At 41.8% G+C, this 27,537-nt stretch overlaps 1 protein-coding gene across 1 annotated transcript in view; it reads right to left on the reverse strand.

Moving 5' to 3' along the window:
* Nucleotides 1-27,537, reverse strand: part of LOC134347339 (stabilizer of axonemal microtubules 2-like) — a 56,553-nt gene that overhangs the window by 3,568 nt on the left and 25,448 nt on the right. Inside the window, exons 2-4 of the mRNA XM_063049734.1 lie at nucleotides 9,066-9,123; nucleotides 8,678-8,857; nucleotides 4,737-4,939 (exon numbers count right to left, since the gene is read on the reverse strand). Of these exons, the coding sequence (XP_062905804.1) occupies nucleotides 4,737-4,939; nucleotides 8,678-8,857; nucleotides 9,066-9,123 (441 nt within the window). The remainder of the gene's footprint in view (nucleotides 1-4,736; nucleotides 4,940-8,677; nucleotides 8,858-9,065; nucleotides 9,124-27,537) is intronic.

The following is a 27,537-nucleotide window of genomic DNA, read 5'->3' on the forward strand; positions in this document are numbered from 1 at the left end:
AGCAGTTCAGTAAATGTTACCCATCCTATTCAGACCATTGTCACTGGAAGGGCGCCTGAATTGAACTACCATTAAAGGTTTCAACAGGGATAACCTTCTACTCTACCTCCCCTGTTGCACCACTCCAAGCAACTCTGTTTAAGCGAGCTCTTCTAAATGTGACATCCTTTTCATATGTGACGAAAGTACACATAGACTAAGATGTTAACTGTCCTGTGCTGGCACCAGTGGGATCAGTAGTTAGTCTGCCACCTGTCTTCAGGAGAAAGAGAGATAAGGAAAACAATGGAACAGCATTTGGAGATGTTAATGAAGGGACAGGAGAGTTTAACGGAAAGAAACACGGTCTGAGAGCTGTCAAGATCGGCTCCTCTTTGAACCCTGAACTGTTTGAAGTGATGGACAGGCGATACCCCAGCAGGAGGATAAAAAGGGATAGGTTCGCTAAGGCAAGACACACACGACACCACGAGGTAACGAGACCCTGGAAGTGGAGCGCCTCCCACAAGTCGGTGGGAGTTTTGGAGGGCTGATCGCGGGACCAAGCCATAAATGCACAGGGTGGAAAGGTCCGATCGGCGGGAACCTGGTGTGTGTCCGCCCTTGCCTGGGTGCCAGGTTCACTGCAGAGGAGCGATCGTATCTGAAAACGGAGGGGTCACAGTCTGTGACCTCGGAAGACATTACAAAAGGCTCACCCGAAAGCTGACTGCGAAGGATATCGAAGGTCTGTGTGGAAGCCGTTTGAATATTCATTCGCTTTTGCTCTCTCTCTCCTTCCCCCCCCCACCCCCCGTCCACAGCCACGGCAGTGATTACTGTGAACTGAACTGAACTCAATTGAACTGAACTTTGCGTCACTTTGAAACTGGTCATTTACCCCTAGACGACGATAGAGCTTGATTGATCCTGTTATCCTAATTCTGTGTACATGTGTGTTTATTATTGCTGAACTGTTGCATTTATTATCCTTTTGATTAGAGTACTGTGTTGCTTATTTCTTTAATAAAACTTTCTTAGTTCCAGTAATCCAGACTCCAACTGAGTGATCCATTTCTGCTGGTTTGGCAACCCAGTTACGGGGTACGTAACATAAGGAACATAGAATAGTACAGAATAGTACAGGCCCTTTGGCCCACAATGTTGTGCCGACCCTTAAACCCTGCCTCCCATATAACTCCCACCTCAAATTCCTCCATATACCTGTCTAGTAGTCTCTTAAATTTCACTAGTGTATCTGCCTCCACCACTGACTCAGGCAGTGTATTCCACGCACCAACCACTCTCTGAGTAAAAAAACTTCCTCTGATATCCTCCTTGAACTTCCCACCCATTACCTTAAAGCCACGTCCTCTTGTATTGAGCAGTGGTGCCCTGCGGAAGAGGTGCTGGCTATCCACTCTATCTATTCCTCTTAATATCTTGCATACCTCTATCATGTCTCCTCTCATCCTCCTTCTCTCCAAAAAGTAAAGCCCTAGCTCCATTAATCTCTGATCATAATGCATATCTCTAAACCAGGCAGCATCCTGGTAAATCTCCTCTGTACCCTTTCCAATTCTTCCACATCCTTCCTATAGTGAGGCGACCAGAACTGGACACAGTACTCCAAGTGTGGCCTTACCAGAGTTTTATAGAGCTGCATCATTACCTTGCGACTCTTAAACTCTATCCCTCGACTTATGAAAGCTAACACCCCATAAGCTTTCTCAACTACCCTGTGAGACAACTTTCAAGGATCTGTGATATGTACCCCCAGATCCCTCTGCTCCTCCACACTACCAAGTATCCTGCCATTTACTTTGTACTCTTCCTTGGAGTTTGTCCTTCCAAAGTGTACCACCTCACACTTCTCCAGATTGAACTCCATCTGCCACTTCTCAGACCACTTCTGCATCCTATCAATGTCTCTCTGCAATCTTCGACAATCCTCTACACTATCCACAACACCACTAACCTTTGCGTTGTCTGAAAACTTGCCAACCCACCCTTCTACCCCCACATCCAGGTCCTTAATAAAGATCATGAAAAGTAGATGTCCTAGAACCGATTCTTGTGGGATAACACTAGTCATAACCCTCCAATCTGAATGTACTCCCTCCACCACGACCCTCTGCTTTCTGCAGGCAAGCCAATTCTGAATCCACCTGGCCAAACTTCCCTGGATCCCGTGCCTTCTGACTTTCTGATTCAGCCTACCATGTGGAACTTTGTCAAATGCCTTACTACAATCCATGTAGATCACATCTACTGCACTACCCTCATCTATATGCCTGGTCACCTCCTCAAAGAACTCTATCAGGCTTGTTAGACGCAATCTGCCCTTCACAAAGCCAGCTGACTGTCCCTGATCAGACCATGATTCTCTAAATGCCCATAGATTCTATCTCTAAGAATCTTTTCTAACAGCTTTCCCACCACAGACATAAGGCTCGCTGGTCTATAATAACCCAGACTAACCTTACTACCTTTTTTGAACAAGGGGACAACATTTGCCTCCCTCCAGTCCTCCGGTACCATTCCTGTGGACAACGAGGACATAAACATCCTAGCCAGAGACTCAGCAATCTCTTCCCCCACCTGGTGGAGCAGCCTGGGGAATATTCCGTCAGGCCCCGGGGACTTATCCATCCTAATGTATTTTAACAACTCCAACACCTCTCCCTTAATATCAACATTCTCCAGAACATCAACCTCACACATATTGTCCTCAGCATCATCAAGTTCCCTCTTATTGGTAAATACCGAAGAGAAGTATTCATTGAGGACCTCGCTCACTTCCACAGCCTCCAGGCACAACTTCCCACCTTTATCTCTAATCAGTCCTATCTTCACTTCCGTCATCCTTTTGTTCTTCACATAATTGAAGAATGCCTTGGGGTTTTCCTTTACCCTACTCGCCAAGGCCTTCTCATGCCCCCATCTTGCTCTCCTCAGCCCCTTCTTAAGCTCCTTTCTTGCTACCCTATATTCCTCAATAGACCCATCTGATCCTTGCTTCCTAAACCTCATGTATGCTGCCTTCTTCCACCTGACTAGACTTTCCACCTCACTTGTCATCCATGGTTCCTTCACCCTACCATTCTTCATCTTCCTCACCGGGACAAATTTATCTCTAACATCCTGCAAGAGATCCCTAAATATCGACCACATATCCATAGTACATTTCCCTGCAAAATCATCATCCCAATTCACACCCGCAAGTTCTAGCCTCATAATTTGCCCTTCCCCAATTAAAAATTTTCCTGTCCTCTCTGATTCTTTTATCATAAATGATTTTATTACCTCTACAGACCTTGATTTTATGTTCTTAACTGAGACCTAGTTAAAGCCAGTTATCTGAACTGTGTCCCCTGACTCTTGACAGTTTCAGTGTACCAAGGCCTAGTGGATGAGATGGCAGGCTTGCCACCATGTTCAAAGGGAATTTGAGGTACAATCTACTGTCTGTCAACAGTTTTTCAAGTTTTGAGGTGCATACATTTAAAGGTTGTGGTACAAATCCTGTCCTCTTTGTTATCATTTATTGCCCTCCTATATCCAATGCCTGCTTTCTCTCAGAATTCTTATCTTCTATTATATTGAACTATGACAGAATTGTCATCGCTGGTGATTTCAATATTCATATTAATGATCTCTCAATTGCAAGCTCTATGACAGCCTAGAACTTACCCAGCACGTCACTGAGCCCACCACTCAACTTGATTTAGTAATGACCAAGTAATGTCTCTCTGTCTGAAACCACAATCACTGACCATTTTTGTGTATCTTTTGTTGCCTGTAACCATGACCATGAAAGAAATTACAGTTAAAAACGGTTTCTTGATGCTGCAACGGAATTCAGATTCTCGGAGTTGGCTAGTTTATCCGACCCACGCAACCTAAACCTGCTCAGTAAATGAAATGGTTGATTCATTCAACAATAACTTGACAAATACTGTACATATTAAACACAGTGGCCCCATATGGTTAGAAACAAATCACTTGGTAAAATAACCCGAATTCTGTTCTCAAACCCAAGAGGTCATGCAAAGTATCAGAGAGGAAATGGAGGAAAAGTGGGCTGGAAGTCCACATTACCACTTTCAAGGAAAAACTGGCCTCCTTTAACACTGCCAGATGCTCTGCAGGAAGAACCGGTTTTTACAAGATTATTATAGAAAATAGTGGCGATTATAGAAACTAATGGCATTATGATGAAAAGATGCAAAGCGATCCCCTGCACAAACTTCTGTCACCATCCCTGTCTCATTCCCTAATAGGAGATCAAATATCGCACTCTCTCATTGGGACATCTATGTTCTGGTTAAAGAAACTTTCCTGAATACTTTTGAGAAACTCTATCCCACTTAGTCCTGTTACAGGTTTTCAAAGGCACAATCACACAAAACAGCATACATGTGCCTTCTCCCAATATACAGTCAAGTATATTGCACCCCACGTTCACTGATAATCATGTACACACATGCAGGACATTCAAGTGCAACAAATAGATTCATACTGCATCATCAATCTGTACACTGCATTTATGCAAACAATCACTATCATATACTGAGACATGGCAAATCATGCACCGACAAACCAGCTCAGATGCACAAATGCATCACACAAGTGTGTGCACCAATGCAGATGCATGCTCACACACACACATACAGATTTTACATGTGTTGCTGCACGCACACAAATAATTTCAGCAGTGAAGTTTTACCTGCTGAAAAACGATGAGGATGACTTACCTTTGTAAGTTGGAATTGTCAGCATCTTTGCTGTGGAGCCATGCGTTTGCTCTGCTGGCCGTGCTGGCGGGACTGACTGGATTGGATGGAGGTTAAAATCCCGTTTGTAAGTAGTATCCAGATTCATAGCTCCGTGGGGTTGCCTGAATTCTTCAGTTATTATCATCGGCCTAGGCTGTATTTCATGTGGAATAAAATCTGCTCTGTGGAGGGGGGAGAATATGCTCAAAGTTACCATTTATAACTGGTGCAAAGAGCCAATGGGGGGCTGATTTCCTCCTTTACCTGCACAAACGATGCTAAGCACCAACAATTAACAACACTTCTTGTTTTGCTTTGACAAGACATGTTGCGTTCATTCTGTACAGAAGCCTGCATTGTACGTTGCTAGAGATTCCTATTTAAATGATGTGATTAATCCAAGCACAAACAAGCGCAAAAGCCAAAATTGTGATGGGGAGAAAAAATTATTTGAAAGACAAAACTAATGATAAGGAAGTGGAGGGCAAGATCCCTGCCCCTGAACCCAGCACACCCCAGGAACTAGAGACTCCCAGCAACTCCTTGTGCTGCTGTCTGGGTCAGAGAGGTATCAGTTCACGAAGGGGGTGTGTAGTCTAACAGCAAGTGATCGTCTTAATCGCTTTTCTTCTGATCACAAGACACTGTTTGACATTGCTAATGTGGAATGCTGGAAGTCCGATTCACTGGTGGCTCGGTGGGAGAGTTGCATGGCCTGGGTCGGACCGAGGACTCAGCCTCAAGCTGTGGCGTCGCCTGTTTACAGCCGCCCAGGGTAGAGGCGATGGAGTCAGTGCGCACCACTGGGGTACCGGAGGCAACGTGCTGCGGCATCCAAGCTGGAGTTGGTGCAGCCTCCCAGTGTTCACGAGATAGGAGAGAAGGTGGATTTTGTTCAGCTGTAGACTGCTGCAACACTCATGGACTCAGGGTCTTGGACTGAATTTTTTTTTGAGTGACTGTATACTACTGATATCTTATACGTGCTTGCTATCTTATATGTGCCGTGTGTTGTGTGTGTGTGTGTGTGTGTGTGTGTGTGTGAGAGAGAGATTGTTGGTACTGTACTTTGCACCTTGACCCAGGAGTAACGCTGTTTCATTTGGCTGGATTCATGGGTATTCATGTATAGTTAAATGGCACAAATATGAACTTGAACTTGAACTGCTGACTCCTAACCAAATTACAATCAGCCACTGCTGGAATCCCCAACCCTAGCAGCTTGGGGAGGAATAGTGGTGAGGTGGGGGGATTTCCAGCACCACAGATTCCCGTCACGACTACAGACAGGTAGAGCTCTCCACTGAAGGCCATGCTAGAATGCAGTCGGCCAGTAGCAGGGCACCAGCTGTTTAACAACCAAAATTTAGCCAGGCAAAGACATTTGTATTTGATGGATCCTCCTCTTCTGATGACGATCCCTGGAAGGTAAGCATGGGTCAGATTATGTAAGAAGTGGGGCAAGAAGGGATGGGGACAAGCCAACATTTTTAGTGGAGGGGTTGTTGCAATGGATGGGATTAGCACATCAAAGCCAACATTGTGAGAGTGAGAGTGAGAGTGAGAGAGAGAGAGAGAGAGAGAGAGAAATCGTTTGCCTAGTCAACAGGTCAATGTGCATGTGCAGACAACAAATCAATATGTAGGGCTAAGGGGGGGGGGCGGGGTTGGGTCATTCCTCTAAAAGAAATAGATTCATACATTAAGTTCACAAAAATGATTCTGGGATTGAAGGGCTTGTCATATGAAGAGCATTTGATTGCTGTGTGCCTGTACTCACTGCAATTCAGAAGAATGAGGGATGACCTAATTGAAACTTATCGAATATTGAAAGGGTGGATGTGGAGAGGATGTTTCTTATGGTGAGAGAGTCAATGACCAGAGGACACAGCCTCAGAATAGAGTGGCATCCTTTTAGAATGGAGATGAGGAGGAATTCTTTTAGCCAGAGGGTGGTGAATCTGTGGAATTTGTTGCCACAGGCGGCTGTGGAGGCCAAGTCTTTAAGTATATTTATGGCAGAAGTTGATAGATTTTTGATCAGTCAGAGCATGACGGGATAAGGGGAGAAGGCAAGGAGATTGAGGCTGAGAGGAAAATTGCATCAGCCATCATGAGATGTCAGAACAGACTTTATGGGCTGAATGGCCTAATTCTGCTCCTATGTCTTATGGACTTATGGTCTTATACTGCAAGACATAGGTGCAGAATTAAGTCATTCAGTCCATTGAGTCTGCTCCGCCATTCAATCATGGCTGGTATATTTTCCCTCTCAACTCCATTCTCCCGCCTTCTCCCTTTAGACTTTGACACCCTCACTAGTGAAGAAACTATCACCTCCACTTTGAATATACCCATGATTTGATTTCCACCACTGTCTGTGGCAATGAATTCCACAGATTCACCACCCTCTGGCTAAAGAAATTGCTCCTAAACTTTGTGTTAAAGGGGAGTCCTTGTATTTTGAGCCTGTGATCCCTGGTCCTAGGCTCTTGGAAACACCTCTGGCTCTATAATGAACAGTCCACAATGTTGCTGGCCTGAAGTTACAATAAAATGAATCCTGCACAATCCAGGGGCTTTCACAGGCCATGGTCTCTGCACAATGCTCCTAAACCCATTCTCCTGGCAAAGAAAATATTTTATACTCTTCAGGAAAAGATGCCCTGACATAATTCTGGCAAATAGCTACAATTTAAAACACATAATACATACTACATCCCCAGTGCACTTACTGTCAAAAACTACAAGAATAGTATGCAAAGAAGGTGCAAGAGATGACAGCAGGTTAACCAGTATCTGGGGAGGCAGAGAGATCGTTGAGTTTTCAGAGAAGATCCAGCATTGGGACTGTATGCATAGATGAACTGCAGCCAGCATAAAGAGGTGACATGGTGGGGGTGAGACAGGGCCTGGTGGATGACAGTGAAGGGAAATGAAGAGGGAAATTGCCTTTAAACTCACGAGACAGCATAGGCCATCAACTTTTTGCTGTTGATGTTTCTGTAGCAGGCAATTTCTTTTTTATGAGATCAAGTTGCTAGCTGGACCCAGCATGGATGGAAAGCGTGCACAGGAGCCAGCTGGATTTGAACTCGGGACCTTCCGCCCCGAAGTCCAGTGCTGATGCCACTACGCCACCGGCCAGCAGAGGTGAATGACAGTAGAACCAGGTAAAGCAGGGGATGATGGCCAGCCGGGGGCGTTTTGAGACAGGGCCTGGTGAATGACAGGTGGAACCAGTTAAGGAAAATAATCAGGTGGATTGTGGAAGGAAACCTGTGAGAGGAGGAATGATGGGCAGATGGAACCACATGGCAAGGAAAACAGGAATGGGAACTGGGAAAGGTAAACAAAGGAAGAGAGAGCCTCGGTGGAGCAGTAGGGGTGGGAAAGGAAAACAGGAGGTGTTGGTCACCTGAAGTTCAAAAGTTCAATGTCATATTATTGGGTTACAGGTCAACTGAGTCTCAACCATTCCTCTGAGACCACAGATGCTACTCAGTCCACTGGGTTCCTCTGTCAGTTTGCTTTTTTGCTCCATATTCCAGCATCTGTAGTTCCTGGTGCAGCCACTATATACATATATGCTAACCATTCAGATTTTGTTCTGCCTCATTGCCTAATAGAAAGGGAACTAAAATGAAGAACAGCAATATGTTCAGTATTCACGAATATATTGATGCTGCAGAACAGTAACAAATTTGGTTAATAATATTCAAACTTCCATTTAAATTGCATGCCATAAATTCCAGAAGTTAATTATAAATGTTTGATTTCCATCACTTCATATCCCACTGATTTATAGGATGAGAACAAAAATAGTTAAAACTGAAAATGTATTTAATTCCCCCCTCCCTCCCCCTCCCCCTGCACATTGTAATGAGGATTTATGAATTCTCATCTGGAGTAGATACTACCTGAATGTGGTCATGGTTTCCATCTTGCCTGGGTGCCGCTGATAGCCTTCTCGTGGTCTGTAGGATTCTCTAGGCTGAATGATTCCATACGGAGCAAATTTCTCCACATACTCAGTAATTAAGCATGGTTTGTTAATCTTTTCGTAGATTGCAGTGGGAAGGTGCGGACAGCGATGGCGCCTATGACGAGACAATGTTCAAGCTCAAGTCAGAAGTAATACACAAAAAGTCACTACTTTCTCAGCTTAATAATCTCCACTGCTCTTTGAATTTCAAAAGATATGTATTCATTGTTCTTCCAAGCTAGATAGAGAAATGTGGGCAAAGAAAAGGAATTCAACCTCAACTGCATAATGGTTGATCTACGTTTGTATAATGCAATGCTAACTTTTGCAGCAGTTTCCGAAGCAAAGAATGCTGAGAAGTTTCAGCAGATCCGGCAGCAGCTGATGAGAAAGAAATAGATTCAATGTCTCAGGTTGATGAGCTTTAATCAAAACTCTCAAGGAGTTAATAAAACTCTATTACATTCAAATTCAAAATGAACAATGGACTTAGCAGTAATAGGCATTTGCAGTGGGTCCTCGAGTTGGGGAACTCGGACAAGCAACGCAGTAGGTCGTAACATCGAAACAGTGAACTGTTGGTCTCCCCTCTCGTTGGTGTATGAGTGACATCTCTCTCTCTCTCTCTCACTAGAGAGAGAAAGCCTGAATAAGATGGTGAAATGTTGGGATGAGCAATAGCTTTGATGGTCTCTGGATGCTTTGCTATCGCTTGCATGGTGATGGAGCAAGTGGGGAAGGGTTGATGCTTTTGTTGCTGCTTGTGCGTGGGAGGGGGAGGGGGCTTCGGGGTTCTAACGTTTTCTGTCCTTTATTCTTTTGTTTTTTTCTGATTTGTGGATGTCTGCAAAGAGTAAGAATTTCAGATTATATACTGTATACACTCTCTGATACTAAATTGAACCATTGAAGTTCTAAATTGCAATTACTCTGTGTGAAAGAGCAGTGATGAAAAAGAATAAAAGAGAGAATGGGTGTGGGAGAAAGAGGGAAGGAGAGTGAAAAGAGCCAAGGGCTTGTTCCTGATCCTCCCTCACAAGTTTATCAGTTAGTGAACATGGCAGCTGAATGTCCAGTTAATGTCAATGTGCCTTCATGACCTCTTCTAAAAAAAAATGAATCCCAATTCCTGGAGGGCAAGTAAGATAGCAATGATAATTCTCATTTCTTGGATGATAAAAGGAATTTATAGCAATTTAATACTCATTAAATGTAACTCCACCAATCCAACTTGATTGATGGTGGTAATGTTAACTGTTCAAATGTATTTTTAGGAATAGTTCAAATCAATTCCTAAAAGAGGAACCTTTACCCTGATTAGATTATTTTGTGACTATGTTTTTTTATATATAAAACAAAAATTGATCTACTTAATATCAGAACATACTAAATATTCGTGTGGGCACGTGGCCAAATGGTTAAGGCTTTGGACTAGCTACCTGAAGGTCGTGAGTTCGAGCCCCAGCCGAGGGAATGTGTTGTGTCCTTGAGCAAGGCACTTAATCACACATTGCTCTGCGACAACACTGGTGCCAAGCTGTATGGGTCCTAATGCCCTTCCCTTGGACAACATCAGTGTCATGGAGAGGGGAGACTTGCAGCATGGGCAACTGCCAGTCTTCCATACAACCTTGCCCAGGCCTGCGCCCTGGAGAGTGAAGACTTTCTAGGCACAGATCCATGGTCTCGCGAGACTAACGGATGCCTTCAAACTAAACATTCAATTTTACACTTTTCAATCTAATATTGCTAGTTAGGCTCTCCTCAAAGATAAACAGAAATAAATTAAAGGGAATATTTAATCTATTTAATCCAAAATGTTTTTAATAATGTAATTCACACACATTCTCTTTGTATCATGCATATCTTATTTCCATTATCCATACTTTTAGACTCAGTGACATCATGATCCTACACTGTAAGGCCTTTACAGTCATTTCATTATGTCCTATTTTATTTTTTGTTTCCTTTTTTGCACTACTTATTTAATTATATATATATATATATGTTATATTATAGCTGATCAGGCCGTGGAATCAGCTCCACCTCCCTGTATTTTCCCCATAACCCTTAATTCTCCTGCTGTGCAACAGACTTTCTAACTGTGTCCTAAATATATTTAATGAAGCAGAAATTCGGCATTTAATACTCCCTGGGAAAAACAATACCTCCTCACTTCTGTCCTAAATCTATTCCCCCAGATCTTGAAGCTATGTCCCTAGTTCTTGTCTCACTTACCAGTGGGAACAATTTTCTTACCTCTGACTTACTTAACCCTTTCATAATTTTATGATGCTAAAAGATCCCCTCTCATTCTTCTGAATCCAGTGAGTGTCGTGAATATTTCAGTAGCATTTGCGAAATATTGCAAATATATTATTTGATTAAACATTATTGTTTGATTAAATAATTCATTACAAGTTATATGCAAAAATACATGAATTAGGCATGAATCGCTTAAAGTTAAAAAAACAAGTACACAAGTTTCTCTCCCGGCTTCATGTTTTCATTTCAATTCATGTAATGATTTGGAGTTACAAGTTAGAACAATGGTGACGAGGTATTTTTAAAAACAAAGCCATGATGACTACCTACCTGTGGAAGAGAGAGAAATGGTGGAGTTTAAAAGAAAAAAAGCAGAAAATAGAAGAATTCACATTTTCATGAACACTGTGTACCAGGTGATAATAATCATAAAAAAGAGCAGAAATAGTCGGCTACATCGGAAAAATTGAAGCATTCGATTACATAGCACATTCTGGAATATGTCTGTTCAGCTAATTGAGCAGTATTTTAAAGCAAATGGAATAGCAAATGAGAAATAAGTAACAGAGAGTATTGGATTTAAAGGCATACAGTTTGCTTAGAAATTTAACTGTTCTAACTAAACCAGCTGAAATGAGTTTTGCTGATATTGTGAATGTAATGCAAGAACATTTTGAACCAAAACCATTGTTGATCACAGAACACTTTAGGTTCTATAAGCGGAATCAAGGGGGGTGGGGGCTCCATTTCAGCTTATGTGGCTGAGCTGAAGAAATTGTCCCAGCACTGTCAATTATAGGCTTAATGTGCACTGAGAGATTGGTTAGTTTGTGCAGTCTTACAATAAAGCATTCAAAAACAGCTCCTCACTGAAGCACAACTTATATTTAAGCAAGCAGTTGAAATAGCCGTACTAATAGAAACAGCAGACAGAGACACAATTGAGTTGCAGTCAAGAAGGAAAGTAAGCATGAACGAAATTGGAACATCTAAACAGAAGGTGGCCTGGCCAAACAAATTGTATTTTTGTTGTGGCAAGGGATCACATACACCAGACCAATTCAAGTTTAAAGGTGAAACTTGCAGAAAACGCAACAAAATAGGACCTAAACAAGGAGTATGTTAGGCATACAAAAATAAATGGACAGTACAGAGAAGAGAAAAAGATAAAAAGTCAGGTTGCAGTTTTAGAAAGAGCAATAATCTGCATGATTGATGAAAAATCTGAAGACGATGAAGAGAGTGACTTAGGACTAAGTAGCCTTAAGATTTATAATGCAAAAACTAACAATAGACAAGCCATATGGCTTACATCAGAAGTGAATGGAAAATTAATTAAAATGGAATTAAACACATGTTTTAGTTGTTCCACAAAGTGAGTTTGAACAGCAGATAAAAGATATTAAACTGAAGCCTGCAGATATTCAGATAAGAAGTTACAGTGGAGAAAAGATAATTCCTGTGGGAATGACATTCGTAACAGCAAAATTCAACAACCAACAAGCCACATTGGGCTTGTATGTGGTAAAAACAAGAAGGCCAGTGTTGTGGAGTGTGATTGGCTGAGACTATTAGAACTTGATTGGAGATCCATCCACCATTTGCATGCCACATCGACTGCAATAGAGTCAACTGAAAGTGAATTAAGAAAGTTACTGGATGATGCCACATCTGTCTCCATGCTGTACACCATGAATCATTGGCCAACAGAGAGCAAACAGATGTTGGTGCCTCTGGTTAGAAAGCATATTGGACCAGGGAAGGACCATTCTGCTCAGAGGAATCACGAAAGTGAGGAAAACAGTCGTCCAACTACAATAGTTTTTGTAGGCAACATATTTGAAAAAGCTTCCGATGTTTTTATCAGGCAGTTACTTGTGAAGTGTAGCTTTGTTCTAAGCTGGAAGGGAGTTCAAGGAGCTTCAGAAAAGTTACAAGCATTCAGCTTTTGTGAGTATGAAGAACCAGAATCTATTCTGCATGCATGGGAGACAAAGGTTGCTTGTAAAAGTAGATACAAAGGCTAAGGCCCTGCTGGATGAATGGAAGGTGTCAATGGAGAGAAATTGTCAGCTGCTGTTGTGGGTGAGGAAACCAAGAGGCGAGATCAAGTTGTATAGGGAGCAATACAGGGATTAACAAGAAAATACTCCAGTGAACTAAATGCACCTTCCCAAGATGAAGTTGCACAAACTAGAAGAAAAAGGAAGAAAAAGAAAGGTGGCTACCGCTGTCAGAACCACTGCCTGCAGTCTCAGAGTCAACTCCTACAACAATCCGACTTGAGGCCCCAAAACCTGAGACTGGTTCATAGCTGCAAGTCTCACCTGCCAAGCAGAATGATCTCCCTTGTCAGGAAAGACATTAACTCACAGAAGTAAGAAAGCCTCCACAGCAATTAAATCTCTAGGCCTGAATAGGGCAATTTAAAAATTGACTATACTCTGTTTGTCTGTATAGTAGTTGCATTATATGGTATATTGTGTATATAATTGAGATGCATTCTGTAATGAATTGAACTTTTGTAGCTAAGCAGGTCAGAGTGTTATGTACTTAATATTTCAGTAATATTTGAGTAATATTGTGGATACATTGTTTGATATAGCAATCTTGTTTATTTAAATAACTGTTACAAGTTGTATGTACAAATGTGAATTGCATATGTCACGATGCTACCATGTGATATGGGCATGCCTTATGTAAAGTAAGAAATCAAGTACACACGGTTATCTCCCGGCTCCTTGTTTTCATTTCGATTAATTTAATGTTTTAGGGTTATAAAACGTAACAGCATTTGCCTTCTTGAATATCAGCAAACCAGCCTTTTGCAATTCATGCACAGGTATTTACAAGTCCCTCTGTACATCAGCTGCAATCTTTCATCATTTAAATAATAACCTCATCTTCTGTTTTTTTCTCCTTTGAAAGTGGATGGTCTGACATTGTACTCCACTTGCTGGACCCTTGCTATTTATATCTCTCTGCAGACTCTCCACTTCCTCTGCACCATTTGCTTTTCCACTCAATTTAGTGTAATCAGCAAACTTATTTGATACGATATTTGAATAACAAGATGTACAGTGTTATTAATAATCAGTTACAATCCAATAGTTCAGTAATGGTCAACAGGTCAAATCGAAATACCAGCTAAAATAGACATCATCTTTGTAACAGGTCTGTAATGTTCTCAAAAATTACTCTAATAATAGAAACATAGAAACATAGAAAATAGGTGCAGGAGTAGGCCATTCGGCCCTTTGAGCCTGCACCGTCATTCAGTATGATCATGGCTGATCATCCAACTCAGAACCCTGTACCAGCCTTCCCTCCATACCCCCTGATCCCTTTAGCCACAAGGGCCATATCCAACTCCCTCTTAAATATAGCCAATGAACTGGCCTCAATTGTTTCCTGTGGCAGAGAATTCCACAGATTCACCACTCTCTGTGTGAAGTTTTTCCTAATCTCGGTCCTAAAAGGCTTCCCCTTTATCCTCAAACTGTGACCCCTCGTTCTGGACTTCCCCAACATCGGGAACAATCTTCCTGCATCTAGCCTGTCCAATCCCTTTAGGATTTTATGTTTCAATAAGATCCCCCCTCAATCTTCTAAATTCCAACGAATATAAGCCTAGTCGATCCAGTCTTTCATCATATGAAAGTCCTGCCATCCCAGGAATCAATCTGGTGAACCTTCTTTGTACTCCCTCTATGGCACGGATGTCTTTCCTCAGATTAGGGGACCAAAACTGCACACAATACTCCAGGTGTGGTCTCACCAAAGCCTTGTACAACTGCAGTAGTACTTCCCTGCTCCTGTACTCTAATCCTCTTGCTATGAATGCCAGCATACCAATCACCTTTTTCACCGCCTGCTATACCTGCATGCCCACTTTCAATGACTGGTGTATAATGACACCCAGGTCTCGTTGCACCTCCCCTTTTCCTAATCGGCCACCATGCAAATAATAATCTGTTTTCCTGTTTTTGCCACCAAAGTGGATAACCTCACATTAATCCACATTAAATTGCATCTGCCATGAATTTGCCCACTCACCTAACCTATCCAAGTCACCCTGCATCCTTTAGCATCCTCCTCACAGCTAACACTGCCGCCCAGCTTCATGTCATCCACAAACTTGGAGATGCTGCATTTAATTTCCTCATCTAAGTCATTAATACATATTGTAAACAACTGGGGTCCCAGCACTGAGCCTTGCGGTACCCCACTAGACACTGCCTGCCATTCTGAAAAGGTCCCATTTATTCCCACTCTTTGCTTCCTGTCTGCCAACCAATTCTCTATCCACATCAATACCTTATCCCCAATACCGTGTGCTTTAAGTTTGCACACTAATCTCCTGTGTGGGACCTTGTCAAAAGCCTTTTGAAAATCCAAATATACCACATCCACTGGTTCTCCCCTATCCACTCTACCAGTTACATCCTCAAAAAATTCTATGAGATTCGTCAGACATGATTTTCCTTTCATAAATCCATGCTGACTTTGTCAGATGATTTCACCACTTTCCAAATGTGCTGTTATCACATCTTTGATAACTGACTCTAGCATTTCCCCACCACCGATGTCAGGCTAACCGGTCTATGATTCCCTGGTTTCTCTCTCCCGCCTTTTTTAAAAAGTGGGGTTACATTAGCCACCCTCCAATCCTCAGGAACTAGTCCAGAATCCAAAGTGTTTTGAAAAATTATCACTAATACATCCACTATTTCTTGGGCTAATTCCTTAAGCACTCTGGGATGCAGACCATCTGGCCCTGGAGATTTATCTGCCTTTAATCCCTTTAATTTACCTAACACCACTTCCCTACTTACATGTATTTCCCACAGTTCCTCCATCTCACTGGACCCTCTGTCCCCTACTATTTCCGCCCCTACTATTTCCGGAAGATTATTTATGACCTCCTTAGTGAAGACAGAACCAAAGTAGTTATTCAATTGGTCTGCCATGTCCTTGCTCCCCATAATCAATTCACCTGTTTCTGTCTGTAGGGGACCTACATTTGTCTTAACCATTTATTTCTCATGTTCTAATATAATATTTCTCATGTTCTACACTTGTATTTATATTTATTTGTTTAATATATTCGGGCAGCTGGGGCTCATCAGCCTTGGACGACAGCCCATCTAGGAGAAGTAAAACTCTGATTTTAAATCTCTGCTGCCTTGCGGCCATACCCACCCATGGGAAAGGCTTTGGGAGTAAACCCTGAGGAAGAAATCTGGAGCCGGGGTCCCTAAGGCAGTTTGAAGTTGTTTACAACTTCACTCTGGTAACCTCTGCGATGACACTGGTGCCAAGCTGTATTGGCTCTTGTCCTTCCCTTGGACTACATCAGTGACGTGGAGAGGGGGAACCCTTTACATGGGCAACAGCCAGTTCTTCAAATCTTCCCACCCAGACTTGCACCCTGGAGAGGACACAGTCCACCAGAGGCACAAACCCATGATCCCCCGGGATTGACGGCAGCCTACTACTAATATATTCTTGTGTGGATCACATAACACATCATAAGTAGCACTGGGGACAAAATTTAAATCCATAATCCTATCCTATTAACTGCTAATAAACTCCCTAATTTAACCCTGTGGTCCTGGGTATGACTCTAAACTGCAACCGGTGATGAGGATCTGATTGGGGACTTTCAGAGCTTTGGGTAAGGTGGAGTTACCCCTTAGTTATTCATTGCTCCCAGGGCCGCTCTGACCCCGAATGGTAGCACCTGCAAGGGTTCCTGCTCAGGATATGAACAAAGGCCAACGGCAGATCCGGCAGGTTCAGTAACTGAACTTATGATGGAGAAGGCAGATGAGCTATGACCTCAAATGTCAACGGCTATAGTACAGGCGGATGAACACTTGGGAAGAGAAATGGCGATTTCTTTAGTTCACCCAACGGTAGGCAATAGCAAACCACTATTGCTAGATACTAGGTTTCCTAGAATCTATTTGCTAAGAAAACCATGACCAAACTCACAAAATGTATCACACAACAACAGCGTCAAGAGGATCTTCAAAACGATTCTGAAGATGCTTCGCTCGATAGAGTTGATTCTGGTCAGCAGGGGATCCCCAACTGTCATCAAGCTACTGCTCATAAAATTCAAGTAACACAAAAGAAAATTATTGCCACTTGGAATGTAAGAACCCTGTATAAAGCAGGAAGATTGGACAATGTGATAAATGAAATGGAAAGACTAAAGATTAACATCATGGGAATTAGCGAAGTTTGTGGGATAGGTGCTGGAACATGTCAGAATAGAAATAAAACACTAATTTATTCTTGTGGAACATCCCATACTAATGGAGTAGGAATTCTTATGGATGAAAACATGACAAAAAGTGTTTTAGGACATTGGGCAATATCAGAAAGAGTGCTCCTTGTTAGATTTAGAGGACAACCATTTGATTTAGCAATTATACAGATATATGCACCAACAATAGTTGGAACAAATGAGGATATAAATAAATTCTATGAAGAGCTTGAACAAGCAAAGAATGGATGCAAATCTCAAGATATCGTTATTGTCATGGGAGATCTAAATGCTAAAGTAGGACAAGGTGCTGATGGAAGTACCATAGGAAAATTTGGACTAGGGGAAAGAAATGAAAGCGGTGAGAAATGGGTAGAATAGTGCAAGATGAATAATCAGGTCATTATGAATGCAAACAACAGGAATTCTGCAGATGCTGGAAATTCAAGCAACATACATCAAAGTTGCTGGTGAACACAGCAGGCCAAGCAGCATCTATAGGAAGAGGTGCAGTCGACGTTTCAGGCCTTCCCCTCGTACCCCATCTGTTACTCATTTTTATGCACACATTCTTTCTCTCACTCTCCTTTTTCTCCCTCTGTCCCTCTGAATATACCTCTTGCCCATCCTCTGGGTCACCCCCCCCTCCTTGTCTTTCCTCCTGTCCCATGATCCTCTCGTATCCCCTTTTGCCTATCATCTGTCCAGCTCTCGGCTCTATCCCTCCCCCTCCTGTCTTCTCCTATCATTTTGCATCTCCCCCTCCCCCTCCAGCTTTCAAATCCCTTACTCACTCTTCCTTCAGTTAGTCCTGACGAAGGGTCTCGGCCTGAAACGTCGACTGCGCCTCTTCCTATAGATGCTGCTTGGCCTGCTGCGTTCACTAGGTCATTATGAATACCTACTTTAAAAATCATCCAAGACGCTTGTGGACCTGGAACAGTCCAGGTGAAAACACTAGAAATCAAATTGACTTTATTACTATAAACCAAAAATTTAAAAACTCAGTGACTCAATGCAAAACATATCCAGGTGCAGACTGTAATAATGACCATAAATAACCCAGTAGTATGTCATGAAAAAGTAAAACTTAAAAAACTAAAGAAGCAAAAACCTGAACAATCCCTTGACTACTTGCAATTAATTAAAAAAGAAAACTTAAGATAAAAAATTACAATTGAAGTAAGGAATAGATTTCAAAGTCTAGAAATAGAATCTGTTGAAGATGATAGCAATCATGTAGAAATGAAATTTAACTCTCTAAAGGATGCCTTGCTAGAATCAGCAGTCAGTGATTCCTAAAAAAGAAAAAAGCACAAAGAATAAATGGATGACAGATGAAATCAAAAATCTAATGGAAGAAAGCAGGCAGAAGAAAGCAAATCCTATAGAATATAGCCCTTAGATATAAAAGTTAAAAGTTTATGTCAAAAAGCCGAAGAAGAATGGTTAAACCAGGAATGTGAACAAATTGAAAGAATCCATATTACTGATCCAAAAAGGTTACATCAACAAATCAAGAATATCACTGGTAAAGATCTCCTCTGTTCTTCAGATGGATGTTTGAAAGCAAAGGACGGTACCATTGTCATGGAAAAAGATGAGATTATGAACAGATGGACTGAGTATATTGAGGAATTGTTTGAAGACGGTCAAGGTGAAAAACCAGAAATTAAGAAAAACATTGAAGGTCCAAATATTTTAAAATCTGAAATTCGTAATGCAATAAATAAGATGAAGAAAGGAAAGGCAGCAGGTCCTGATGAATTAGTAATAGAACAAATTATTGCCCTTGAAGATTATGGAATTGAAAAACTTACTGATTTAATCAACGACATTTATGAGACTGGACTAATACCAGAAGAGATGAAAAATCAGTATTTATCACTCTTCCTAAGAAACCTGGAGCAATAGAATGCGAATTACATAGGACCATAAGTTTAATGAGTCATATCACCAAGATATCTCTAAGAATTTTGATGACAAGAGCTAAGAGTAAGGTACAAGCTGAAATAGGTAAGGACAATGTGGATTTGTAAAAGGCAAAGGTACAAGAAATGCAATATTGATGTTAAGGATACTATCAGAACGAACTATTCAAGTGCAAAAAGATTTGTTTGTTTGTTTTACCGACTACGCAAAAGCATTTGATAAGGTGAAGCACAATAAGTTATTTGAAATATTACAGAAAACTCTAGATCTCGATTTGAAAGACCTCCACCTAATCAGAACTCTGTACTGGGAACAAACTGCTGCTGTAAGAATAGATGGAGAAGTGAGTCAGTTTACAAAAATTAAGAGAGGCATTAGACAAGGGTATGTTTTCTCCCCTGATTTATAATCAAATGTATGTACAATCAAACAATATTACAAAAAATAAGAGACATCTTTGGAATCAAAGTTGGCAGTGAAAACATCAATTAATTTCAGATATGCAGATGACACTGTGTTAATTGCAAGTATGGAGGAAGAACTACAAAACTTAATTGATATAGTTGTTGAAGAAAAAATGGGTCTATCTATCAACTGCAAAAAGACAGAATGTATGGTGATATCCAAAAAGAAGGAGAATCCTATCTGCAGGCTGAGAATAAATGGGGAAGACATAAAACAAGTACAGAACTTTTGCCACTTAGGAAGCTGGGTGACATCAGATGGCAGGTGCGACATGGACATCAAAAGAAGAATAGGGATGGCAAAAGACACCTTTACGAGAATGAAGAGTATACTGACCAGTACTAAACTAGGCATGACAACCCGCCTCAGGGTACTGCAATGTTACGTTTACCCAGTTATGTTATATGGCTCAGAATGTTGGACAACATCTAGTAACATGAGGAAACGAATTGAAGCAGCAGAGATGTGGTTTTTGAGGAGGATGCAAAGAATATCATGGATGAAACAAATATCTAACAAGCATGTCATGAACAGAGCAAACACAAAAAGAGAAATAATGTATGAGATCATGAAAAGGCAAAATAACTTCATTGGACATGTGATTAGGAAAGAGGAGTTAGAATGCACGGTAATTATGGGAAAGATTGAAGGGAAGAAGCAAGAGGAAGACAAAGACAAATGATGATGGAGACAGCAGCCAGAGAACTGGAAATGATATCAATGAATTAATCCTCTTGACCTGAAACAGGAGTGTGTGGGCCATGGCATTCAAAGCTCAAACTGGGCATGGCACCTGATGATGATGATTAATTTAACCCTGAACTGGATTGCCACCCTACAGTGACATAGTTGGGACATGGAACACACGAAACAAACGCAAAGTTACATCTTCAGCTGTTCTTCAGAGTCTTTGATACTCAATGATCATCATGAAAATATGAAGAAAACAGTACATTTTATAGACTATTTTCTGGAATTTAATTAAGGCACATTATTAATATAAAGTTTCTTCAAAGATTTGTAAAACACGTGTAATAACATGAAGGGTTTTGCGGGGATTTTTTGTACTGCCTTGAACAAAGAACAATTTCAACTGGAATACATTAGATGTCAAACAAAGTTCACGAAGAAACTAACATATTGAAGAACATCTATCGTAACTACAAAATATCATAAACATAATCACAGTAAATAATCCCAGATAATAAGTCCCCAAATCATTCCATGGAGGCATAGAGCACAACAGCATAGAAACAGGCTCTTAACCCATCTTGACCATGGAGAACTATTATTCCACCTAGTCCCGTTGACCTGCACTGGGATCATAGCACTCCATATCCCTCCCATCCATGTACTTGTCCAGATTTCTCTTTAAATATTGGAATTGAGCCCTTATCCACCACTTCCACTGGCAGATTGATCCAGGAAGTTCGTTGACAGGAAGTCCCCCTCAGGTGTCCCTTAAATATTTCACCTTTCACCCTTGAATTATGACTTCTAGTGTCACCCAAACTCAGTGGGAAATGCCCGCTTGCATTTACATGCCCCTCATAATTCTGTATATTTTTATCAATTCTCCATCATTCTCAGATAATCCAGGGAAAAAAGTCCTAACCTATTCAAACATTCCCTATAACTCAGGTTCTCAAGAAGTGGCAACAGCCTTGTAATTTTTTTCTGTATTCTTTCAAGCTTATTGATATCTTTCCTGCAGGAGGTTGACCAGAACTACACAAAATACTCCAAATTAAGCCTCACCAATGTTTTATACAACTTCAACATAACATCCAAAATCCTGTACTCAATACTCTGATTTAGGAAGCGAAAGTTCCAAAAGCTCTCTTTATGACCCTAACTACCTGTTACGCCACTTTTAAGGAATAGTGGATATGTATTCCCAGATCCCTGTTACATAGCACTCCTCAGTGCCCTACTGTTCATTGTGCAAGTCCAACCCATCTTGTAATTCCTTAAGGTTGTTATAGCCAGGGGTGGTAATGGGGACAAACTCCAACTACCTATTAAATGCTCCCAATGGTGCGTGCCTCAAATAGCCTCTGACAGTCAAGTCCAGCTCCTGGCTTTCACATGTGGCTTAGCTACTAAGCCCAGAGGAACTGTCTCTCCTGACAGGAGAAGGGGTAAAGGCAGGTTACTGCTGCCTTAAAACCAGTTGTTTCAGGCAGATGGAGCTCGTCAGCCATGCTTGGCAGTTCATCCAGGAGGGGGATCCCTTATCACCAGATGCATGGAGAGGGGGAGCTTGCTACATGGGCAGCAGCTTGCTCTCCATATCGTACTGCCCTGGCTCGCATATCTAGACAGCTGGGATGCAGCATCCATGGTCGACCCTGACCGACAGAGGCCATCTTGGGATTTGTAATATCGAAGTATTAAGCAAAGCATAGAGAAGAATTATCTAGTTGGCAATAGATCTAATGTCAAATTTCACAATCATATCTCCAGCTTCACAGAGTAATTGAAGCATCAATCATTTAATGGTTTCACAAAAAAAAAGTCATGTTAATTGCTTAGTTAAAAGATAACAATTCCAAACAAGCACTAAAGCAATGCAAATACTTTCAACAAGGTCAGACCTGAAAAGAGCACAGTGCCACCTGGCTGTAACCATGGAGAGTCATACACAAAAAAACACTTGTCTGGTTCTCCCTAATCAGGCTTTGTGGCCAAGTTTGCGGATGATACCAAGATAGATGGAGAGGCCGGCAGTGTTGAGGAAGCATGGAGACTGCAGAAGAACTGATTAGGAGACTGGAGTATAATGTAGGCAAGCATGTGGTCATGTACTTTGGTGAATTAATTAAGGCATAGATGGAGGTGAGGGCTCTGAACCGTTGCGCTTACCCAGGGGTGACATGGTGCAGTTGTGGTGACTGAAGATTTGTAATGGACTGACGAGTCTGGACTACATTCATATATATTTGTTTGCTTGTGTTTTGCATAGGTGAGCACTGGGCCTCAAAACCACAGCTTTGCCTAGCAGGAATCGGGGTCGGGACGAGGACTAGGCCTCAAAAAGCCGTGGTGTCACCTAGCAAGCATCGGGGGCCAGCCAACAGCTGATATCAGTAAGCTTGGGGGGTCTGGTCTATATACATATATATAGAGAGGCATAATCTGTGTTGTTGTATTTTTGCTGATTTTCTATGTGGATTTGTTGACTTATATGCATCAAGCGGTGGCATCGCGGGGTGTGGGAGGGGCCTCAGAACTCATAATGTGAGTACTTACTATATATGACTGCCGGTAATGTGTCTTTGCACCTTGACCCTGTAGTAATGTTGTCTTCTTTGGCTGTATTCAGGAGTATTCATATCTGGTTAAATGACAATTAAACTTAAACTTGAAACTTGATCTTGAACTTGACTATTTTCTAAAAGGGGAGAAGATTCAGAAATCAGAGGTGCAAAGGGACTTGAGATTCCTTGTGCAGGATTCCCTAAAGGTTAACTTGCAGGTTGAGTCAGTGGTAAGGAAAGAAAATGCGATGTTAGCATTCATTTTGAGAGGTCTAGGATATAAAAGCAAAGGGATAATGCTGAGACCTTATAAGGCATTGGTCAGGCTGTACTTGGAATATTGATTTGGGCTCCTTATCTATGAAAGGTATTGGAGAGGGTCCAGAGGGGGTTCATGAGAATCATTCCAGGAATGAAATGGTAAATGTGTGAGTGTTTGGAGGCTCTGGGCCTGTACTCGCTGGAGATTAGCAGAAAGAGGGGGGAATCTCTTTGAAACCTACCGAATAGTGAAAGGTCTAAATAAGTGAGGATGTGGAGAGAATGTTTCCTATAGTGGGGGAGTCTAGGACCAGAGGGCACCACCTCAGAATGAGAGGTCATCCCTTTCGAACAGAGGTGAGGATTTTCTTTAGCCAGAGATTGGGGAATCCGTGGAATTCACTGCCACAGATAGCTGTGGAGGAACAAGTCACTGGATAGATTTAAAGCAGAAGTTGATAGGCTCTTTATTAGTAAGGGCGTCAAAGGTTACGGGGAGAAGGCAGAAGAATAGTGTTGAGAGGATGAGAGCCATGATGGAATAGTGGTACAGACTCGATGGGCTGAATGGCCTAATTCTGCTGTAATGTCTTATGGTCTTAAGGTCTAATCCCCATGAGTGCTCCCTCACCCCCTCCTATTACTGCAGTCACCATTCATTTAGAAGCAACGCCCCTTACAGTGGTAAGGATATTGTAATGTTTACTCATCACTGTGCTGAACTGAGACTCAGCCTGAGGCCTGCTCCGGCAGCTCTGGCCTTTGTGTCTAGGGACTCACTTCCATTCTAAATGTTATTTTCTTACTTTTTATTGTTTGTACAATTTTTTCCCCTCAAACACATTGGGTCTTTGACAGTCTTTTTTATGGGTTCTCTTGGGTTTCCTTGCTTTGTAGCTGCCCGTAAGGAGACGAATCTCAAGGTTGTATAATGTATACACACTTTGATAATAAATGTTCTTTGAACTTTGAACTTACATTGTGGCATGCACTTCGAAGAGTTGACTGTAAAGATTGCACTAGAATTTCTAACAACTGTAAGAAATTGCAAAGGCATTGTGCAAGCAAACTTGACAATGAACCTTACAACTGTAGATCACATTCATTACATTACTTTCCCTGCTCAATAACTTGCACTCATGTATAAACTATATACAAAAACACATTATTTCACATGCATTATAGAAGTGAACTTGATTGAATTTGCACATCAGGGCATATGAGACAGTCACCGAAGGGTTGTTCAAAAAGCTTTCACTTGTGCTTTGGGGGGACAGAGAGACAGAAGATTAAAGGAGGAAATTGCAGAGTTGGGGTCATTCTCGTGCTTTCTTCCAAAACCATTCACTGGTAAGACAAGCAAATTCAGGAATGGGCAGAGGCTTAAAGGTTGAGTGCAGATAAATTAGAGGGTTATGGAGCTAAAAAGGGATTATAGAAATGGAGGGGCACGAAACTAAACAAAGTGAGAATTTTAATGTAATGAAGAAATGTGATTGTGAAGGTTAGTGACCACAGAGGTGACAAACAAGTAGGATAATTATTTAAAATAGCATGAGAGAGTTCAGACAGGGAATTATGAGAAAATTCCCAATTGGATATCAATCAAAAGCAATTAAATTGAGAGCTACCAGATTGAAACCTCATGCCCTGGAGCTGGGATTTGGAATTTCAATTTAGTTGTCTCATTTTAAGGGGCAACATACATTATTACAAGTACACTTTCCCTGTTTCCAGCTGAGATCCAATTTTTTAGAAGCCAGCAGCTTAGTATCAGCAGTAACCTTTTGCTACTCTTGCCCCTAAGATATACTTTAATCCAAGTGAATGACGAAAGCACCAGCATTCTAATTAAAACCCTGTGCCCCAAACTGCCAATCAAAATGACCTTGCTTAGGAAGGAGTCAAATGTGAATACACATCAAACTTTGCAATGGAAGTTTGAATCCTTTTTTGGGGAAGATCTGCAGACAAAAGTATAATTCCAATTAGAGAAAAAACTGCAGAAGCTGAAAATCCAAATCAAAAAGCAGAATAGTGTTGAAAGTGATCACCTGAGTTGGCAGCAGCTGCGGGGAGAGAAAAAGGGACAATGTTTTGCATCATGCATTTTGGACCATTAGGCCATTGGGACACTTCATTTGAAAGGAAAAATTAAGAAGGCAAGCAGATTCAATTGTAGAAAGCGGGAGGGATTGGGTGAATAGGGGAAAGATGGAATTGTTTTCTTTTGGCTTTTCCTATTCAAACTTTTTCTTCCCCACCTGCAAGCCCAAAACTGCCAGTGGATGGTGACATTCGTCTGAATGCCCTCACACTACAACCATGTGGCCTGCAATTACTATGTCAGTTATGGCAAAGACATTAATGCCTCTTGCCTATTTCAGAATCCAATGGGTGAGCATTTTGGAGACAGTGACCACATCTCCCTGACCTTGAGAATAGCCTTGGACAGGGATAGGAGCAGAAGGTATGGGTAAGTATTTCACAGGAAAGAAGGGAAAATTATGATGTTATCAGGGCACAACTTGAGAGCGTAAATTGGGAATGGACATATTCAGGGAAATGCACAACAGAAATGTGGAGGCTATTTAGAGAGCACTTGCATGGGGTTCTGGATAGGTTTGTCCCATTGAGGCAGGGAAAGGATGGTATGATAGGTGACAAGAGATGTGTAATATCGAGTCAAGAGGAAGAAACATAGAAACATAGAAAATAGGTGCAGGAGTAGGCCATTCGGCCCTTCGAGCCTGCACCGCCATTTATTATGATCATGGCTGATCATCCAACTCAGAACCCCGCCCCAGCCTTCCCTCCATACCCCCTGACCCCCGTAGCCACAAGGGCCATATCTAACTCCCTCTTAAATATAGCCAATGAACTGGCCTCAACAGTTTCCTGTGGCAGAGAATTCCACAGATTCACCACTCTCTGTGTGAAGAAGTTTTTCCTAATCTCGGTCCTAAAAGGCTTCCCCTCTATCCTCAAACTGTGACCCCTCGTTCTGGACTTCCCCAACATCGGGAACAATCTTCCAGCATCTAGCCTGTCCAATCCCTTTAGGATCTTATACGTTTCAATCAGATCCCCCCTCAATCTTCTAAATTCCAACGAGTACAAGCCCAATTCATCCAGTCTTTCTTCATATGAAAGTCCTGCCATCCCAGGAATCAATCTGGTGAACCTTCTTTGTACTCTCTCTATGGCACGGATGTCTTTCCTCAGATTAGGGGACCAAAACTGCACACAATACTCCAGGTGTGGTCTCACCAAGGCCTTGTACAACTGCAGTAGTACTTCCCTGCTCCTGTATTCTAATCCTCTTGCTATGAATGCCAGCATACCATTCGCCTTTTTCACCGCCTGCTGTACCTGCATGCCCACTTTCAATGACTGGTGTATAATGACACCCAGGTCTCGTTGCACCTCCCCTTTTCCTAATCGGCCACCATGCAGATAATAATCTGTTTTCCTGTTTTTGCCACCAAAGTGGATAACCTCACATTAATCCACATTAAATTGCATCTGCCATGAATTTGCCCACTCACCTAACCTATCCAAGTCACCCTGCATTCTTTAGCATCCTCCTCACAGCTAACACTGCCGCCCAGCTTCATGTCATCCACAAACTTGGAGATGCTGCATTTAATTCCCTCATCTAAGTCATTAATACATATTGTAAACAACTGGGGTCCCAGCACTGAGCCTTGCGGTACCCCACTAGACACTGCCTGCCATTCTGAAAAGGTCCCATTTATTCCCACTCTTTGCTTCCTGTCTGCCAACCAATTCTCTATCCACATCAATACCTTACCCCCAATACCGTGTGCTTTAAGTTTGCACACTAATCTCCTGTGTGGGACCTTGTCAAAAGCCTTTTGAAAATCCAAATATACCACATCCACTGGTTCTCCCCTATCCACTCTACTAGTTACATCCTCAAAAAATTCTATGAGATTCGTCAGACATGATTTTCCTTTCATAAATCCATGCTGACTTTGTGAGATGATTTCACCGCTTTCCAAATGTGCTGTTATCACATCTTTGATAACTGACTCTAGCATTTTCCCCACCACCGATGTCAGGCTAACCGGTCTATGATTCCCTGGTTTCTCTCTCCCGCCTTTTTTAAAAAGTGGGGTTACATTAGCCACCCTCCAATCCTCAGGAACTAGTCCAGAATCCAAAGAGTTTTGAAAAATTATCACTAATACATCCACTATTTCTTGGGCTACTTCCTTAAGCACTCTGGGATGCAGACCATCTGGCCCTGGAGATTTATCTGCCTTTAATCCCTTTAATTTACCTAACACCACTTCCCTACTAACATGTATTTCC

Source organism: Mobula hypostoma, chromosome 5 (assembly GCF_963921235.1).
Source record: "Mobula hypostoma chromosome 5, sMobHyp1.1, whole genome shotgun sequence".
Taxonomy (NCBI): domain Eukaryota; kingdom Metazoa; phylum Chordata; class Chondrichthyes; order Myliobatiformes; family Myliobatidae; genus Mobula; species Mobula hypostoma.